Source organism: Natator depressus, chromosome 3 (assembly GCF_965152275.1).
Source record: "Natator depressus isolate rNatDep1 chromosome 3, rNatDep2.hap1, whole genome shotgun sequence".
NCBI classification, from domain to species: Eukaryota; Metazoa; Chordata; order Testudines; family Cheloniidae; genus Natator; species Natator depressus.
In genome coordinates, this window is record NC_134236.1 from 201,155,879 (window position 1) to 201,177,137 (window position 21,259).

The 21,259-nt window shown below is 42.4% G+C and overlaps 1 protein-coding gene across 1 annotated transcript in view; it reads left to right on the forward strand.

Moving 5' to 3' along the window:
• The window catches only part of TMX4 (thioredoxin related transmembrane protein 4), a 52,995-nt gene extending 42,595 nt beyond the window's left edge, over positions 1 to 10,400 (forward strand). Inside the window, exons 7-8 of the mRNA XM_074949684.1 lie at positions 5,825 to 5,888; positions 8,982 to 10,400. Coding sequence (XP_074805785.1) covers positions 5,825 to 5,888; positions 8,982 to 9,289 — 372 coding nt within the window. The 3' untranslated portion in view covers positions 9,290 to 10,400. The remainder of the gene's footprint in view (positions 1 to 5,824; positions 5,889 to 8,981) is intronic.
• The last annotated feature ends 10,859 nt before the right edge of the window (positions 10,401 to 21,259 follow it).

Here is a 21,259-nt window from a genome sequence, read left to right on the forward strand (position 1 = left end):
GGAACTGTCCGTATAAATACCCTGGCTCCAGCAGCACTTCCCTACAGCACTTTTTAGCTTCTTTAGAATGAAAACATGGAATTCTCACTCATTCCTCAATGTTGAACAAATATTGTTTCGTACCTTTTACTGTCAGTCTTCAGAGGGGGAAAAAGAGATCGTTTAGATAAAGGAAGAGGATGAGGGGGGAAAAAGAGGTTAAAAACATTTAGCTTGGGAATCACCACTTACGCTGCAGGTTCCCAGCAAAAAGAAGACAACCGTCTTGAGTCATGACCCTACTGTTCGTGTTCCTTTCATGGAACATGGATTAAAGTCTCATGCTGAGATTCACTGTAGGCTTGGACACATGGCTTGCCTTGTATACTAACCTTACATCTCTTCTCCCTCCAGAAAACTTCCTGAAATAATTACTGAGAAAGCGCTGCAATGATTTGATTGTGGGAAACTCCATTGATGTTGCACTTGAAATTTTGTCTGAGGCGAATAGGCCATTGCCCTTGCAGTATAGCCACAATAATTAAGTTCTCGATGCCTTTCAGCGGTGCATCAGCATCATTCAGGAGCCTTCTCAGTGCATGTTTGCCATCCAAAAATAGCAAAGAACAATTAGCAATTGTCATAAAAACTGAGTGGCAAAGCAGTGAATTTGATAAAAATGTTGCAACCGGCGTATCTGCTAACTTGGCCTTCAGTGTAGCACAAAACGAGTAATTTAAAGACATAACTGAAGTGTTTCTTACTGGATGTACTTCTCGAGACAGATTTAAGCTTGTAAATCCAATGTTAGATTCTGCTAGCGAAGCAATAAAGGGAAAATTAAAGGATTAAATTAATCAACATGGCATTATTGTAAGATGGTGGTTGAACGGAAAAATATGTTCCTACTTACCGGTATTCATTCTGAGTCTGAAAAGTAACTTGCAGAATATTGCATCCAAATTGCTGACTGTAACCCAGGAATGCAGAGAAGTATAAGGAGGTCTTTGCTCACACAACAAAAAGAAAATGAGAAAGTAGGTCACTTCTATGATGCAAGCAACCTAAACTTTTAGTGTGTTCAGCATGCTACTCAGACCTCTTAGAGGAAAAAATAACATTAAACACTGCCCTCTACAGCACACTGTGGAAGTTAGAAGAGTCTTTGTCCACCCATTGTTGGCTTACTGAACGAGGAGGATAAATACAGCAACTTCCCAGAGATAGGAATCTCAGGAAGTTGTCTGCTTGCATCCCATTCCCATAAATATGTACTGAACATGAGGAGGTCTTTGATGAAAACATAACCTGCATTTTACACCTAGCATCTCCACAGAGAAGCAATGAACTTACAAAAGCAACTGAATACCTGAAGAAGAGCTCTGTGTACCTTGAAAGCTGGTCTCTTTCACCAACAGAAGTTGGTCCAATAAAAGATATTACCTCACCCACCTTGTCTTTGTAGTATCAGTGTTGTCGTCACCTAACACAGTGACGACAACACTGCAAAAAGCAACTGAAAGAAGTTTGTGAGGGAGTTGACAAATTACAGGCTGATATGACTGTTACCTTGTCAGTGGAATTGTGGCTTGATTCACGCAGGACCTTCATCTCCTGAGATCACGAGTTTTTGTGTCTTCAGTCCCTCTTCCAGCTCTGAAGCTCATATGTCCATTAGATTCTTTTGCAGGATGACAGTGGTGCACCATGTAACAGGCAAATGGAATAGTCACGCTGCTATACCTTATACCAATGCGCCAGTTACTCCTGGGGGGATTCTGCGGGACTACACACCTACAGAAAATGTCCTCCCCTCTCCCGTAGATTTCCTGCCTTTCCCTGCAGAAAATAGCAGGGAAGCCGCCCGGGGATGGGTGCAGTTTTTTTGCGGGGACTGCCCACCTCCAAACAGAGGCGAGGCAAAGGGGGGCACATGCCACTGGCCCCCCTCATTCCACAAGCACAGAGCTGCTCAGCCGAAAGAGTCTGTGTCTGGGATCCGCTGGCTCTGCAGCTGAATGCTGCCTCCTGGATCTAGTGCCAGTCGCGGTCCCCTTCTGTGCTGGGAGCCTTCCTGTTTTCTATTCTGTGCAACAGTGAGTGCCCGTGGTGGGGCTGGGTAACGCGGGGGGCGGAATTAGGGAAGGGGAGGCGAGGGGGTGGGAAGGAAAGGGGATGAAATATGGCAGGGGAGGGGAATATGGGAGTGAGGGCAGGGAGATGGAGGGAAAACGGGGATAAGGGAAGTGGGATCCCGGCATGTGGCAATCCCACAGTAGCAGCTGGCCCATTGAACCCTCACCCTGACAAGCCCTACACCTGAACCCCTCCGAGCCCCTCACACCCAGACTCCCACCCCACTGATCCCAAACCAGCTGCACCTGGACCCCCACCCCATCAAGCCCCAATTCCCCAGCACCTGGACCCCCACACACAGCCCCCCCCCCCAGTCCCAGCCACCTTCACCTGGTACCCCCCAACGAGCCACTGTGCATCCAGATCTCCCACTGTGTCGCCCACACCCAGATTGCCCCGCACAGTAACCCCTCACACCACATCTGGATCCCCCCACACTAAGCCTCTCTATACTTGGATCCTGCTGTGCTGAGCCTGCCCACCCACACCTGGCGCATAGGGACAGGGCCCGGGGGTGTTTCTAGGGCAGGCCCAGCCCTTGCACTGTATCAGGACAGGTGCAACCTCACTGCCGAGTCCTTGTAACAGGGCAGGTGAGGGCTTCAGGGTGATCTCCCACCTCAGTGGTGGCGTGTGCTCCCCACTGCCATGCTGGAGCCACATTTATTTATTGACAAATAAAATTTGCAGAATTTTAAATCTTTTGGTGCAGAATTCCCTCAGGAGTAAGCCTGTAGATTTGCCAATGCATTGTGTTTCTATCTACACATGCACACGTTTCATTCTTTGAATGAAGATTTCTTGCCTGAAGTGTCCAAATGTCTGCTAATAGCACTGATCGACTTTGGTGCCTTTAAAAATTTGACCCTAAGTAATTGAGGACCCTTAGTCTCGCTGGAAGTCAGTAGGACTTAGTCTCCTAAGTCACTTAGGTGCCCTTGAAAATTTTACTCTCTTTTTTTAAGGTTTAAGGTTTGCTTTTTCAACAAGTTCTTGATTTTTGTTTTAACAGCATTTAAAGGCCTGTCTACTCTAGGTAATTTCTTACCCATTTTTCTGCACTGATGTTAATAATGTAAGCACTCAGGTAGATGTGATGCAGGTGTCTTTTGATATTGTCATGTGGTGTAGATGCACCCGGAGCATCTTGGGCTTATCACTAATAAAGGGGTGGCCAACCTGAGCCTGAGAAGGAGCCAGAATTTACCAATGTACATTGCCAAAGAGCCACAGTAATATGTCGGCAGCCCCATGTCAGCGCCTCCCACCCACCAGGCCGATGAGCGCCTCTTTCTCTGCGCCTCCTGATCAGCTGTTTTGTGGCATGCAGGAGGCTCTAGGGGGGAGAAGCGAGGGTACTGCAGGCTCAGGGGAGGGGGCAGGAAGGGGTGGAGTGGGGGCAGAACCAGGGGCTGAGCAGTGAGCACCCCCCCCAGCACATTGGGAAGTTGGCACCTGTAGCTCCAGCCCCAGAGTCGGTGCCTGTACAAGGAGCATAGTAACTTCTGAAGAGCCGCATGGGGCTCCGGAGCCCCAGGTTGGCCACCCCTGCGCTAATAGTTCACAGCTACTGTTTCTGCTGTTTGGTACTTCATTGAGGAATGTGCCTTTTTGTTCATATCACTTTCCTGTTTTGTTTTTTTCTCCAGAACTTAATGATTTGCGCAGTAAGCACACTTATTTTCCCTCAGTGGGACCAACTTTACGTTTAAACGTGGTATTTTATGGGTTGTTGTTTTAAGACTCTGGTAAAGGCAGCCTTTCATTTTCTTTCTGCCCAAATAGCCTTCTTCAGTAGAGCTGGTCACGAATTTTTCCACAGAATGTTTTTCTGTTGTTAGGCAGATTTGGCAAAACCCAAACTCTTCAGTGGAAAGTTAATTTTGATGAATTTCCCATGTCACATTTTTTTTTTTGCGAAGTTTCAACATTGTCAAAATGTCCTGTTTGGCATTTTCTAAATGAAAAGGCTGCTTTTTTGGTTTGACATGACTTATTTCCATATGCAAGTTAATATACAATAAAACGTTTTTAACACGTCAAAATCTAAACAAAACATTTCCAAATTGTGGAAACAAAATGTTTAGATTGATCAAAACTGATATTTTTCTAGATTATCAGTTCACAAACATTTGAGATTTTGACTGTCCTGATATGGGACACGAAAATGGTTTTGAAATATCAAGTTTTCTTGGGACAGGAAAGTCATTTCCTGTCCAGCTCTATTTAAGTTGTGCTCTCTATTGGAAGAGAGGAGATATTGGTCCACCACCTACAAGTGTTTTGAATAAACCTCCGGTTTCTTGCACACTTTTCATCTCAGTGTTGGTTTCTTGCACACTTTTCATCTCAATGTTGGCAGCACATGAGTTTTCTATTTTTCTCTGAATTATTTACTTTAGTTCCCAGAAGAAATTCTATAGCTTAGATGTTAAGGAGACAATCAAATTGGATAAAGCTTCTCTGTAAGTCTCTAAAATTTTGTGGCATGGAAAAAAATGTTGTTTTCAATCAGCTTCGTAAAGACCACTGTTCAGTGGATAGAAGACCTATTAATAGATACTCAAAAAGAATGATGGTTTTTAGGAAGGGGGGATCCGCTTCAAAGCTTGATACAGACATGTCTGTTGTGTAGTTCTCTGTTCAGTACTTTATTGTGAACAGCCTGACCTGCTGTTGTCCTGTGAGGTTGTAGTTTTTCTAGGTTGCTGTTTAGGGTTAGACTAACTCATTTTTTGCATTCGTTGTACTGTCTACTTACTTGCTTGTACTGGAATTATTGTAGGATGAGAGAAGCTGAGCATACAGCAATGGAAAGCTAGTAACTTTGTCAGCACCATCTCCTATTCTGCTTCCTCCATTTTTGTGTATTTAGTATTAAGGTTTCCCAGGCTTTGTCCTCTTTATAAATTAAGGCAAGGGGCTTAAGCGTGGATATTTATACTGCCAGTCACTGGTTGTTTTTTGTCCTCTGCTTCTTGGTAAGTGAGGCTATTGGAATTCTTATTGTAGGATAGGAGAAGAGGAAAATGACCCATAGAATTATTTGAAAGTAGTAATTCCTTTCTGAATGTGGTTCCGCTTATGATAGCTGTTAAACCTATCTGAGCCTGTCCACTGCCATTGTTGTTTTTCTCTGCTTTCATCTGTTGAAGAAATTCATCTGTTGCATTTGCCACTTTACTTTTGTGTAGATATAAGTTAGGAACAGATGCGGAGTAATATAAATTCCAAATACTGAAATAATCCTTTACTTGATATTAAGGGTATATTTATAAATGCTTAGAACATGTATTCACCATATCTAACATGGTTAATAAATGAATAGAATGTGTTATAGACCATTACGGTAAGGTGTGATTGTAAAAAAGTACCTGTTTATTAAAATGGTCTAATCATTTATTAACCTTTTATAAACATTCTTAATACAAAGTGTGACCCCTTTCGTAATGTAAAAGTAAGTAATTATATGGGAGAAAACATTAGAACTAGGCCCCTGCCCTGTGGAGGACCAGTACAGCAATGACTTAGTCAGGATGGCACTGTCTTCTTCAAAAAGTCTTCTTATTACACGGTCACCGGTTAAATTTACTGTAAGCTCATAAACCCAGTTCAGTGGTGCAAAGGGACTGATATATTGCAGGGGCTGTGAGATAAGAAATTCCTACTGGTTAAGTTACTGAATTACACTTTTTCTTCTTCTACTCAGATATTGGTTTTGCTTGCAGACTGCCTTTGCCCTTCCAAGGCTAGGTACAGAGAAGAAGCATCCGGTAAGCACTCGACATGCTTGGATATTCTATTTTTGGAAAGATTTATGCCTACTAATGTACATTTTTTTTCATGATAAAACTTTCCTCTAAGATTCATTGATGGCAACTGACTAATCCTGAGTACAGGCAATTCCTTCATGCATGTCTGAGAAGGGTCTGTATTTACTGTTGTAAACAACACTATGATTTTCATGTCCTTCCATCTGAGGAACTCAAAGCACTCTATAAACACCAAAGAGTTTAGCCTTGTAACAGCCTTATTAGAAAAAGTAGTAGTAGTCCCATTTTACAGGCACACAAACTGAGGCTAAAAAACATCCCAAGTCAATCAGGAAATCCATGTTAGAGCCAGAAGTAGATATAGTTCTCCTGATTCCCAGTTTTATGCTTATCCACAAAATTGTCTAATTCAGTGATTCCCAAACTTTAGCAGCCTGCTAAACCCCTTTCACTAAATTGTGAAATCTTATGAACCCACTCCTAAAAATGAATATTTCCGGGGATTTAAGTTTAAATTTCCTCCGCACTCCATGGGGCTCCTGCTGCTGGACCCCGTTGAGCCCCCTGGTCGACTGAGCTCCACTGAGCTTGGGCTGCAGTTTCCGCTGACCGCCGGGGCTTGGGCTGCCAGCCCCAAATGCCTGGCCCCGCTCTCCCTGGGGCTCGGGCTCACTGCTCTGCAACTAGGTCCCACCTGCTGCCTCCAATGCCCGGGGTCCTCTGGCTGCCATTAGTGAAATATTTCTGGCGAACCCCCTGTAACATTCTGCGAACCCCAGTTTGGGAACCACTCGTCTAATTTAAAGGTACAAGCAGTCTTGCTCTCTGACAGGATTTTTCTAATGCACGTTCTGTATATAGGCAGACATTACACAGACTGCACATTGGACCCAAATGAACCTCCCTCTGCAACACTTAAGTGGAAGTTACGTTCACATATGGTCTGCAAGAGTGGGTATTTTGATGCTTAAAGTCACCAAAGATGTAAAAAAGTTGGCGTGATGCAGTTTTATAGTAATTAATTACTTCCGTATCCAGTGTGCCCCGTTTGCAAGTTGGGAAGTTTTCTGCCTCTTACCTCAATACCAGAACTAAATATTTTGCGATCATATCTTAGCTGACAGACATATCTTAGCTGACATATCTTAGCTGACACTTGTTTAGTAGAGTTCATCTCAATCGTTGCTGCTAAAATAGAACGAGAATATTTATTGATTGATTGATTGATTGACTGGGTCTGCAAAGGAGGCAGATGTACCTCAAGACATACTTGGTGCAGATTTGCTGTGTAAGATTTCCTGAAAGGCATACAGTGAGTCCATGGCAGCGTATGATGAGAACTCAGGAGTTTCTGGCTCCCAAGTCCCTGGGACAATCCAGTAGACCAAGCTGCCTCTTACGGCACAACGTGCACCTTTAATAATCTAATATTATTTCATTATCTTTGTCTGTAGTCTCAGCACATTTAAGGCCGAATTATCCCCTCCAGTATATTTAGAATGCTCCATTACTTTAATGGAAAGCAATATGTGCAGCTGAGGGTTGAAACTGCCCTTTAGAAAGGTTCAGAAACTTTTATACAGTAGATTCCGCTTAATAGCTGCCCAGATATTGATATCTGGTTAATAGTAATGTTTTGCTGGGAACCAATCCTGTCCCAATGACTTCTGTGTTAATGGGATTTGGATTTTGGCAATGGGCATACTGCTTATTCAGGGCTGCAGCCAGGGAAGGAAGTGCTGGGACATGTCATTCCTGGCTTCAGCCCCACAAACTTGCCTGTGCACAGGGACCCCACAGGTGGTAAGGGTCTATGAGCTGGGAGGGAGGGAGGCTGCTGGCAGGGCAGTAGCACGCAGGGGGGCTGCTGCATGGTACCTCTCCCTGGGCTCTCTGGGCTGTGTCTTGCTGGAGGGCTGCGCCCAGGGAAGGAAGTGCTGGGATGTGCAGACCCCCATCCCCCAGAGAGTGCAGGGGGAGGTACCGTGCAGCACTGTGGGCCTGCAGCACACCCTGCTTCCTGTAGAAGGCCGCAGCATCTGGAATGCAGCCCCTCTCCCCTCTGCTTCCCTGGTTGCAGCCTTACAAACCTGCCTTCCACTTATTGACAAATGCCAGATAAAAGCAACTTCTTGCTGGCAACCAGCGGGGTCGCTAATAAGCGGAATCTACTGTATATGATTTATAAAGGAGACAGTCCTGCCACCTTGTCAGTGTGAAGATTCTTATAGTAAGGTTCCACTCTACAAAAGTAATGGTGGTAGCAGTGGGCACAAAGCAAAAATCTCAATCCCCAGTGAATATTTAATCATTTAATGGTGTCTAGGTTTAGGTTTGATTCTGGAACACCATATTCCACGAATCTTATCTTGACATAGTTGTACTGTTACCTGGAGGTAAAGAAATTGATTTGTATATATGTATGTGATTTATGGAATCATAAATATCTCTGTAATGTTTGCTGGTAGGTTTTTGGGTTTGGTTCAGTAGTATTGAAAATAATGAACTGAGTGTCTCAAATGCATCATTTAAAGTGATACTGCTAAGTAATTAGGTCCCACTCTGGCCACATTTAAAAGTTGTGGAGAATATACTTCATGTAATATGAAGCCATCCATCACTCTGAGAAACAATGGGAATAGTATATTTATGACAGATTTACACAAATATGTGCTTTTTGTGTTTGCTAGATTGGCTCTATAGCTACAATTACCTAACAAAAAGCATTCCCAGAGTTGCTTATGTTCCAGCTAACGCTTGTAGGATGATGGTGGACATTCAAGGAACTAAATAAAATTGAGCTACTGTTAACTTGTAATCCATTAGGAACAAAATGAAAACAAATATTTTCCTAATAGTAACAGACAATTATAAGGGGGTGGAAGTTATACCTAGGTTTGAGAGTACAGAGAAACAGAGTAAAATAATAAAATGAGATGATGATGATGCTACATTAGAATTACACCAAGGATCTTTTCACAAAGAATATTTTGTAATTTTTGTACTCTTGTGATAGCGTGGTAACAAGAAAAGAGGCCTTAGCAGATGACTTGCCCTATGATTTAAACATTTTCAATCCTTATTTTGTTTCAGTAGAGTGGATTGAAAAGGAGAATGCAGAGCTTACAGCAGTAGAAGAGGTGGAAGAAGCTGAAGAGTTATCAGCAAATGAGTTAGAAGAGGCTGCAGAAGAAAAGAAGGACATTTCAGATGGGGAAGATGGAGCCAGATCAAGTGAAGAGGCCAATTCAAGTGAGGATGGCTCAGAAGAGGACTCTGCCGTTGATGAAGGATCAGGGACAGAAGAGACAGAAGACATCTGTGAACAACCTCCATCTGATTCAGAGACCCAAAGCTCAGTAAGGCAACGTAAAAGCCAGGTGGCTGACAATGGACTATAGTTTTCTTCGTGTTTTCCATAAACTCGGACCAAAGAAATATTTGGGGCCCTTCTGGTCTGCAGCTGAAGCCAAACACTTGATTTGTAGTTTGTGTTTATGTAAAGCGAAACCTCTGCTCTGCATCAGCTGGCTTCTTTCTTCTTTCCTTTTTCTAAGCCAATGTTTGCTCATAGATTTTCATTTTTATAAGCACGCCTTTATATATTACGTTGGCCACGACAATCAAAATCATAAGTATAATTTGGTCTGCTTAGAGACTTAAGGGATAGGGGGACGTGACCAATGGGATGAAAGACTTGGTAATGAGATGCTTGTTGTTCATGCTTGTGCTCTTTTATAGACACTGCTCGAAGCAAGGTGAGGCAAGAGAATCTGAATTCACAAACCTGCATTAACAAGAAGTAGCTTAGCAGGGCTCTTGACTTCCTTTTCTTTCTCTCTGAATATGTTCCTTAAATGCCATAAGAACATCAGGCACATCATAAAACAGCAGACAGAGGCACCTTAATTGTCTTCCATTAAAACAGCTTTGTGTTTAGTGGTTTTGCTTTCATCAACTCAACTGAAGCACCTTCATTATGTTGCTTTTTTTCTCGTTTTTTTTCTGCTGAAGTTATTTTGAAGCTATACCATAATTTTATAACAGTAACTAGTTTTATTCTATGCTTGAAGTGCACCCAAAGCTTCTCAACTGTTGGTTATTCAAAGGCATAGCGCACAAGTCAGCTGGTGATTTTAATAATTTAAGATCATCAAAAAACCTTGGGCTATGGAACATAGACAACTAGATGCTTAAAATGACATGTTTGGAATCTCAGAGGCTGGAAGGGAAATGATTTAGTGAGAACAAGGAATTTTTACCAAAGTGTAACCTTTTTCCTTTAAGATGTTGCAGTGAGAAGTATTTGTGTCTAAAACAGTAAATGCCATATTTCTTACCAATACAAGCTAGTCATATGCAGAGAACTGCAGTATCTTTTTTTTTTTTTTGCTGTTCCCAGCCCACAGTAGTTGGCAGTCAGAACTGCTTTAGTAGTATTAACTGAAAAACCACTTATGGTTTCACCTTCAGTGTACTGGCTTTAATGACGGAAGTAGTGGGGAAAACACATCAGGAAGTGAAAGAAATAGTTTTTGGTTACACTGCTGTCTTTTGTTTACATTCAGATGCATCTTTCGAACTGCATAAAGTGGAAACGGCTCATTAGCTAATCTGCTGACAACACTCCATGCTGTCGAGTTTATTCAAGAGATCAGCATTTTATTCATTCTAGTTAGCATGACTTATATTAAGAATTTTTTTTTTTAATAACCACATCCTGTTACGTGAATGAATATCTGAAGGATAATCCTGTACATTCCCACTTTGGCAGCATGCTGATCCAGATTGCATAATAAGAAGCAGAAAGGTTGTTTACATCTTCTGTATTGCATATTTAATTACCATGTTGCGTAAACCTGGCCATCTAGCATCATTTCCTTTTGTGAGAAAAAGGAGTGTTTTGTGAGATTAAGATGGTTGCCCCCTTGTGTGAAAAAAGGGATATTACCAGTGCACAAAGGTGATTTCTTGGAGACAATCAGTCTTGACAGGGTCAGTTTACATCTGTCTTGGGAATTGTTTTACTGTTAATGTGAAAATTTTATTTAGCAGAAAGCAATCTAACTTACTGTGTCTCACTGTTCTTTAAATGTTTCCAAATGTACAACATTTGCTAATCTAGTATAAATCCTGCAGTCATAGGGCCTGATTCTGGTCTGTTGTGTAAGTATAAAGAGGTGTAACTTCACTGAACTCTTTAGCATAAAGGAGACCGGAATTGGGGCAGTACTTCCTTCTGCATATACTCAGATATTTAGACTGTTCATACAGCCATGAAGATTAGACTCTTTTCTCCAGCCCTCTGGATGCAGAGAAAATAGATGCAGAGAAAATTCTTAAATAGATATGATGGAAATGAAATTGTTGCAGTGCACTAAAATGAGAGCAGATGGCTTGGCTTGCCTGGACACAGTCCCCTAAACTTTCAGAAGTGGTGCTAAGGGCTTCAGCTGTGTAGCTGAGGCCCATTGTCTTTACAGCGATACAGTCAATATAAAAAATTAATTTTTGCCTACCTCTGTTGCAAGATTACTGTAATTGGAAGAGATTGGGGGGGAGAGAAACCATGGTTGTGCTTTTAACAGAGCTGTGTATACTCCATTTCACAATTTCCTCTATGTAGTCAGTTTTCCTTGTTTGTGTAGGTAAATCATACAGCGAGAGGAGAAAATATTTTAAGAATAGGAAAATGAAATATTAAAATCACCAAAACTGGCTAGGACAAGCAGACCAAGGGTCATATCTTCAGTGACCTGACTAAGATTCAAGTTGATGACATCTTCAGTGAGTCATGGATTTAAAACTCTGCTTGACCTGAAAATATAGGGGATTGTGTCCATCATGAAGTCATTGAAAACGTTGATTTGTGCTATATAAAAAGAAAAGGGTGTTCCCTACAGAGTAGAGTCTTGAGTTGCTCCAAAAAGATTTGGAGGGAGAGAAACGTCCATATTAAAAATGTCAAAAAGTGATGGCAAAGATTTTTAAAAAATAAGAGCTTAAAGTTGGCCTCAGAAAGTCATCTTGAGGCATCTAAATTAGAGGCCTAATTTTCAAAAGTACAGAGCATCTAGAACCTCCCAGTTACTTCAGTGCAAGATGCTAGGTGTATAGCCTTTAAAAAAAAACTTTCCTCTCGTTTAGGTGCCTAAGAATTAAGTGAGGAGTAACTTTGTAGGCACCTGTTTTTGAAAATCTTGACATGCTGGTGTTGAAAAATCTGTTAATCTTGCAAAGAGGTACACCTCTGTCTCCATTAACTAAGAGATCTTAACAAATTATATAACAAGCTTATTGCCATACAAGATGCAGGGATTACAAGATGTCCTGAGAAACAACAAAACTTTAATGACATAAACAAATTTCTGCAGTCCCTTATGTTCAAGTAACTCCCATTCAAGTCAAGAAGCATGTCACATGCTTCAGGTTCGGGCTGTAGAAAGCATTCAGTGAAAACCGGTCTAAAGAAGACATGAAATCTCTGTAGATGAAGGGACACAAGCAAGTGGGACTCGTGCCAGAACAGCAAACCTTTAGGCACATACCAAATGGCAGCTGTTCATCTCCCCCCAGTTATGTTTTTTGTGAATCTGACATTCTGTTTGAGTGATGATACATTCATTTTAAGGTGTTTCAAACATCAGACCCCGTAGATGGTGGCCCCTTTATTTCTATATTCCCGCTAATAAGGAAGATTAGTGCTAGCTTTGGTTTGACAGTTGATCTCTTGTACTGCAAATGGAGTTGAAATACAGTGGGTCTGATTATTGTATTTATAGAACACTTAACTTCTCAAAGTGCTGTGCAGACATTAATAACACCTCAGCTTTAAGATTGTCATTTTTCTTTGTCAAATAGACTTGCAGCAAAACAGTAGTGACTCTTGGCTTGTGGAGGAAATCTACTCTTCGGCTTAAGTAACAGGTGGTATTAAAGGGCATTATAAAAGGCAGGTTTCTCCTTAATGAATAATGTGGTAACCGTGCAATAATAGCAGTGTCGGTCTTGAATAATATATGGAAGGCGTGTACCTTTTCACGGAAAAATGTCTTCTTAACCTTAAGACATGTTAGTGTAGTACTGAAATGTTTACGTCGGTATTAGACTTGCAATTTTAGCATCGTCTGTGTTTCTGGGTTATTTAAAGGATTAATACCTCTCATTTGTGCCAACTGAGAAGACTGTCATCTCATCACCTCCATCCTCTGTTTTGATTCACTTTACAGAAGTAGCATTTGTCCTTGCATTTGGAATATAGACAAAATGTCTTTGAAAAGAGGCTGATGTTCACACAATTGACTGAAGTGGTTTGAGTAACTGTAGCACCGTTAACTCTGGTAAGATCTGCTGATGGGGAGTGCAGACTTTTGAAGGGTGACTAGAGATTTTGGATTCCCAGTTTAGAGACTCACTTTTCAGAGGCTGGTGCTCAACATGTTCTGGCAAGTGTCTCAACAAGAGCCTCCAAAAAATGAGGCATCCACAAACCAGTAAGTCAGTCTTGAAATGTTAAGGCTACATTTCTAAAGAGGGCACAAATGAAGCTTTGCCTTTTTTACTTATGCTTCTGATAAAGTTTCAAGTGAAATAAAATCTGTGTAAGCCTTCGACTATAATTACTCTGTTGGACAACATTTTTTGTTACATGGCTTTTTCATGGAAATGTTATGCAAAATTACTTTTTATACTAAAAATTCTGTGGCTTTAAGCCATGGGTATTTGTACTGGAATTCCATATAAATTTTTTATTTATGATCTGGTTCTGGCTAGTTTTTATTTTTCAGCACAATTACATTTGATTGAAGAATCACACTGTGTCTCAAGGTTGCGTTTGTAAATAGTTTATAAAGGATTAATAAATTAAGATGTTTTAATAAATGTTTAATCAATTGTTAGTTTTACAACACTTGCTGATGTTTAAAGCCATCTATAACACACAGTGTGGCTATAATGTGCTTGTAACATTTATACATCATTTTTAACTCTTTAAGTGTTCCATTGATGTGACATCTGACCAGTTTAATACTACAGTCTCCTTACAATTAGCTCTGCAAACCCAATTATGAAGTTAAGAGAATTTTCCGTAACCAACTTCAGGTATGGAAATAAGAGAGCCCTAAGATCTAGTTGTTCTAGTAATTATTTTTAAAGCAACGGAGTTTGTAATCCCAAATGGCTCAGTATTTTGAGATGTAAAATTTGTTTTTATATTCAGTAGGGAAACAGAATTCTTGCAATTCTTTGAAATGCTGACTGTATTTATTCACTGTGGTTGAAATTTGTAGTTTCTTGTGTTGGTGCAAAGTTAAAGCTCACTCTTTGTTCATCCAAAGAGTTGCTAATGTGGGCTGAAATTTCAAGTGAAAGTAAGACAGCTGATGGGTTTGTGTTCTAATCTTCATACAAAACCAGGTTGCAACTAAATTTATTTTTTTAAGGTTTTGCATTTTTCTAATCCAAAACACAGTGAAACATGAGATGCAAACTCATGCATATCAAAATATTCTCATATGCCCTTTGAGTGAAGCAGCTGAGTTTTGTGTAGCTGTCACCTTTTCACTTGCTGTAGATGAGTGATCTTTCTCTTTACATCTGGGCTGCACGTTTCTCAAATTAGACCCATGTGGCTTTTGTGAAAGGGTTTGCTATCTTAACTAAGTTTGGTTCGAACAGTCTCAAAGTCAAATGACCTGTGTGTGTATGTGTGTTTGGTTATAAATCTGACATCAAACTCCTCTCCTTCATTTTCTCTCACCAATCTGTGCTCCCTCCCTCTTTGACTTAATTGACTTCCAGAGAGACTTTCAAATCCAGGTATCGAGGCTCAAGCTGTCTGCATTTGAGGTTCAGTGTGAATATTCTGTTCAGCTCCACGGTTTGAATCTCAACATCAAATGTTTGTTCTCCACTATAATAAAAATGTGGCTAGCTGCAATGTCAAAGGTCAGTGTGGAGTTAGCCTGAAAGCACTATCATCCTAGAAGTTAATAGGGAGCCATTACCATTTATTCAGAGTATAAACTCTGAGCCTAAGTGAAATATTGAGGACAAAGATCTTTTCAATTTGGTGAGTGGCTCAGTAGTACAGGAAAGTAGGGATTTCCTCACACTTTATCATTGCTCACCACAGCTTCTCAGGCACTCATTAAACTAAACTATCGGGGGCCCGAGAGAGAATACTTATTGAGTAACTGAAGCACTCTCAAATCTTTATCAACACTTATAAAATATTAATTCAGTATTCCCTCAGCGTTTCATTAGACAGGCCTGCTTTGTGGAATGGAGAAGGCAGTGTTTTTTTTTTAAATAACTTTTTTAGTAGCTGATTCCTTGACTGGTATATGATGATGTGGCTTTAAATATATATACATTTTATAAAAAATATAAAAATCACAGAATCTCTAGCACAGGAAAAAATATAAAAATCACAGGATCTCTGGAATAGCAGATTATAAATTCCTCACAAATCCTTAATTTTCCTCTTTGGGAATTATGTGGTGGTACTTAGTGGATAAGGATTTAAACCAAGAATTATTCTGTTTGGAGAGTCTGTTGGAAATAAACCTGCTAGAAAAGCTTAGTTCCCAATGGGCATCTCTGCCTTTCTTCTACATTTTTAGACAAGAGAACAGAGTCAGGAAAAATGAGAACAAGAAAAAGGAGGAACAAAAGACAAATCCACCCAGGGTGGTGCTGGAAGGTGGGTGGGGGACTTCATGTATGATTGAGGGTGGCATGGGGGTCACTAGGTGAGCGAATTAGGGGATAACCAGGTGGGAAAAAGTGGAGCTGCTCTCCATTTTCCTTATTCCTTGGTCCTCCCATGCACTGGAACGGACATCCTTGCTGCTGGCGCCACCTGTCTGCCGTTGCGGGCTCATTTACATCATCTGCCTGAAGTGCTGCCCCTACCTCGGTCATGTCAATGACAAATGTTCAGAACACACGTTAAATTAGTTATTTAAAAAAAAAAAAGCCGGAGAGGGTGGAGCGAGGGGCACAGAGAAGGTCGAAAGGTGAAAAGTTACATTAAGGAACACTGCTCTTATATATTACGCTGATGAATCCTGACATCGGCTCTGCCCTAGCACGTGATACTGGTCCTCGCTGCAACCTACATCTAATCTTGCATCCTGTCGTGCCACATATGCATAGGCACCCACCCCTAACAGCACTGGCCTTCCCAAGGCATCTTAGAAAGTTGCTGCCCCTGCCCGTAAGCCCCTGCTGTTCTCACAAGCTCAATCCAAGGTCTTGCATGCACACTGCTGCTTTGTTTATAGGCAGCCTCACAACATGGTGCTGGGAGCTCTGGATTTTCCCCTCCTTTCCCCACCATGCACACACTGTGTTGTCCCAGAGTCCTAAGTTACAATAGTGTTAGCCCCTGGAAGCCAGAGATAAACATCCCATAGACCTATTGGGGGATCTTTGAAAACCTTAACTCTTTTAATCTAGGTACACCGAGGGGCCTCTACCCTGTCGTCAGCCTCTCAGAATTTTTGGCCTGCCCTCTGTGTTGGAACTCTTTGGGGGGAGCCCTTCTCAACGTGAGAGACTCTTTCTCTTGGTAAATTCAGTCTGAAATACAGACAAATGGAGAGGCTTCCCCTAAGCAACTGCCGTAGGAAGGTATTCCTCTTTGTAGTTATTAACCCTCAGGAAAGGAAATGCCACCTCTTTATACTGTAGTCCCTTCCTGCTTCAGACTGTAGTCCCTCTTTCTCCTACCCCATTCCTTTCCACACTCTTGCTTCCACAGCACCCGCATCAGTTCCTGGCACGGCCTTCATTCCATACTCCTCTGCAGCTCACGTTACTGCCTTCTTCCCATGTAAACTCCCCTGTGACCTCAGTGGTCCTGTCACCGTGTTGGAACAAAAAGTTCCGTAAAATATCAGATACAGAAACCTCAAAGCATTTCAATCAAAATGAGACATTTTGAGATTCCCAAATTGAAACATCACATTTTTGGTTTCTCGACCCAACTTGAAACATTTAATTTTTGATCCATTCAACTTCAGTCTGGATCCACCTGAACCATGGTGCCTTGTGCCCCCATTCCCCTCTAAGGGCTGGACTGTTCTGCCATGTTACACCTCCCATGATGCATCCTGGCCACTCAGAGAGGTCAGTCCATCATGGGAAGTACCGGCTGCCTGGCATGACTGGTGCATAGTTTAGAATTAGTCTCTTCATGGTGGCTCAGGTAGAGGTGAAGGGATTTTTTTGGGTGGAAAATAAAACCAAAAAAAAATTCATTCAGATCCACATTTTCCCAAAGAACATTTTGTGTCTGTGGAAACCAGACCACCTTGTGAAAAATATTAGGCCAGAAAATTCCTGTGCTACTGACGATAAGGGAGATCAAACTTCATGATTCAGGGCCTAGGCTGACTGCTGCAGAGGGTCAGGAAGGAGGTTTTTCTCTTGCCAACTATATAGCACAATTAGGTGTATTTTTGCCTTCCTTGTAAGCATCAGACATTGGTCATCATTGAAGGTGGGTCTCTGAACTTGGTGGACCAGTGGTGTGATTCAGTGTGAGAGCTGGTCAAACGCTAACCAAGTGGTATATTTATTTGACTGATAACTTATTTTAATATTTGTCTTTATTATAATATTGTGCTGTATTTAACCAGCTCTTTTAAATATGGCAGGAGGTGAGATCATCTGAAGGTCAATGGACAAATGGCTGGCTCATTTCAGTAGAGAGTAACTGGAAGCAGCTCAGACTTGTTTACTTTAATTTTTACTGTAATAACAGAGTGACCTTTGCCATGGTACAAGGATGCATCTCATGTTAAAAGCAAACCTCCTGATTTGTGAGTTATAATCAATGAGGTAGAATTGATCAGTCAGTAATCAATGTATCATTGTCTGAGGAATGTACTTCCCTGGCAGTGGAACATGGCTTTTCTTGGCTGTGTTGGTCCCCAAAAGTGGCTACTCTGTAGGACGGCTTGCCAGGTGGCACGAGTAGAACATCCCACCCCCTCCCCACCTCCTTGTCTCAGGCCAGTATATTCCTCCATGACACACCCAGAATCCATTGGCATGGGGACTACTGCAGTCTCCCACCGCCTGGATTTTCTAGATCTCCAACACAGAGCTACAGCAAAGCCACCCATCCATCATCATGCTGCTAGTGAACTGGGCAGTAGGAGAGGAAATTAAAATTGCCACTTGCTCCATCAAAAGTTTCAAGTCCAAGAGGGCCTCATTCCCTTTCCTTGCCCCATCTTGGCTGTTTAACTTCACTTTCTAGTCCTTCACACTCACTATAGGCACTGTCCCGCGAAGCAGGCCAGGGGCTCCTCATTCCCAGCATGAGTAGTTGGGCTGCAGGGGCACATGCCTGGGATGTGGGAGAACCAGGTTCAAGTCCCTGCTCTGAATCAGATGGAACAGGGACCTGACCCCAGGTCTCCCACATCCCAGATGAATGCCCTAACCACTGGGCTATTGGCTATAATGAGGCAGAGCTCTCTCTCTTTCTATCTTTCTCCCCACCAAAAAAAAATCCAAAAGCCCTTGCAAAGTGGAATTCTTGTTTTCCAGCCTGCCCTACCCACAACCTCATTCACTGTTTGACTCTATTCCCACCTGTACTCAGTCCTATCAATACAACCCATTCCCTTCCTAGCTCTTTCTGACCTTTCCTTCCAACTAGAAAACATGTATTTTTAAGAACAAGTGAATGTAACATTTCCTCCTGCTTTTTAACACACTTTTTTCTACTCTTCCACTGGAAAAAGTTTTTAATAACAAAGTGTTCCCCTCCGCTCCCTTCCCCCCCCCCCAACTTTTCTTTATACTTTTCTCCCTCTTTTCTGGTGGGAGGAGGAAAAGTGTATATTAAAAAAAGAAAGGGGGGGGACAAATAAAATGAAATTTTCCATAAAATTTTCAATTTTCTTTGAAAATCCATTTTAATGCAGAAAACTTTGACCAAAGAAATTCAACCAACTGTAATGAATAATGATAAACACAAAGAGCCTGATTCTCTCCTCACGTCCGTTGGTTGTACATTGGTATAAAGCCATTCATTTCAATGGTGTTACTCCTGGTTTTACACAGGTGTGAGTGACAAAAGAATTGGGCTCAGATACTGACAAATGATTTACACAAGATATGCACACAGTTCACTTACTCACAAATGCTAGTACACACACTGCAGCGTATGTAAAGTATGTACCCTCAACCTCCTACCTGAAAGTGCAATTCATTAGTCACTAGGGCCAAGATCCTCAAAGTATTTAGGCACCTAACTCCCATTGAAATCAAGGGGAGTTAGGCATTAAATATCTTTGAGGATATGGCTCTAGATAACAGTGGTGGCTAGGGGCATTTGTGGTCACAGAACAGCAGGCTGCTTGTGTATGTCAGCATGGCCATTTCTGCTGTTTGCTCTAAAGATAACAACCTCTCCCCATTCTCTAGTCTGCGGATGACTTCTGCAGATCCACATGTCTAAGAAAGCTCATGTGGACTCTGCTGGATGGCCCCATTCAACGGGCAGCAGGTGAGTTTTTACCAGCTGGTGGTGCAGGAAGTAGACACCAACAGTACAGATATGGCCATTGAGAAGCTCAGCCCATGGTTCTTCCAAATAGCGAGCAACTCTGTTGAACTGCGGAACCTAACACCCAATGTGGAGTATCTCCTCAGAGTTCATGCAGTGAATATAGCTGGAGCATGGGAGTGGTGCAAGCCGTTCAAGGTGAGCAAAGAAACTGAGCTGTTTTCATGGAGAATGAAGCCTGTTCTCGCACTGTTTTATTGGTGTTTAGAAGGATGCTAAAGCTGTAGGCCAGAGGTTCTCAAATGATGGTGCACAGACTTGATCTCCAGAGGCCCACAGAGCCCTATCAGTTGGCCTGGGGTGAGGGAGGTGGAGAATGCACAGACTGAGGCAGGCGCTGGCTGAGAATCCCAAAAGGCTGTTCCTCTTGCAAACCAGCAGGTGAAATGGCGCGGTCTGGGGAACCTGTGCTCTGACTGCGTGTTTCAGTTTGACAAGGCTTGTGCCCTGACACGTCACAAGAGCTTCCCAGGACCAAATCGCTCTATTGTAATGGGAGTGCAAAACCTACACCTGAGATGGATGCAGCTTCTTTCTAAATCACCCTGGTTAAGAAGGAGGAGAGAATGTTACGTTCCCTTTTTGTAATACCCCCCTGTCTTCATGACAGAGTCCTGCAGATTCTGCCAGAAGCCCCTTTCCTGCACTTATCATTCCACCATTTGATCTCCAGGTAGAGGTCACCATCCTTCTGACCCTGTGCGGCTGAATGGTCTCTCTTCAGAGCCCCTCAGCTTCCCCCTGCTATCATCCACCATTCACTCTGCCTGGCCAGGAAGCCACCCTTTTCCCCACCACTGTCAACCCGGCACTGCGCACCTGCCCTCAACTCACAGGTTGCCACAGGGGAAGGTAAAATTGGTGTGTCAGTCCCTCACCTCTCTGTTGTTATCTTAAATTTCAGTTTGCGACTATGGCCACCACTGGGGAAGGATTTTTGGCCCCAGGCCTTGTCACTGTTAGTCTGGCAGAAGGAAGATCCACACAGAAAGTGGATCCACACAGGAAAGTGATTTGTCTAGATAGGCATGGAAGGGAGGATATATACCGTAGCCAATGTTATTAAGGGCCTGGCCAGGCCAGGCCAGACTTGAGATACGTGTAGCTGTGTAAATAAAAGGAGATATGTCTTTCTGATTGAAATGTAGCTCTGGCTGTGCGGTCTCACTGTGTGACCCTGGGCAAGTCTCTTAACCTCCATGTATCAGTTGCCCAGTTGTAAAATGGGGATAATCACACCTATCTGCCTTGCCGTGCTTTTGAGCATAGATTCTTTAACGTTTGCAAGGCATTCTGATGGGGCCCTAGAGAGGCACTCGACCAAAATATCAGAGGATAATTACACTTTAGGCGTGGATGATCGTTCATCTGAGAACTCTCAAAGAACACCCTCCTCTGATTCTGACTCGTGCTCACAGGATTGCCTGTAGAACTTGTCCCCTTTGATTTGCTTCATTAAACAAAGGGCCAATTGGTCCTATCTTTCCAGAAGTGCTGGGCCATACTGTCCCTAATACAGAACGCTGCCTCTCCCTTTGCTAGACTTCCTTTTTAAAAATGGACTTGCCTGGCACTCTGACAAGGGTGGGAGCAGTAGGAACCTTTCTGTGGTTGGGCCCATCCTAGCATACATCTGCCCCTACACTAAAGGCTGATCAGAGGAAGGCTGTGAGAGTTGGCGGGAGGGGATTGTGTAATCACAGGATAGCTGCCTTCTGACACGAGGGTTCTTCAGGGAGCCTGGCTACTCAGGAAGAGTCTGGGGAGTAGCAGAGAGGTGTTA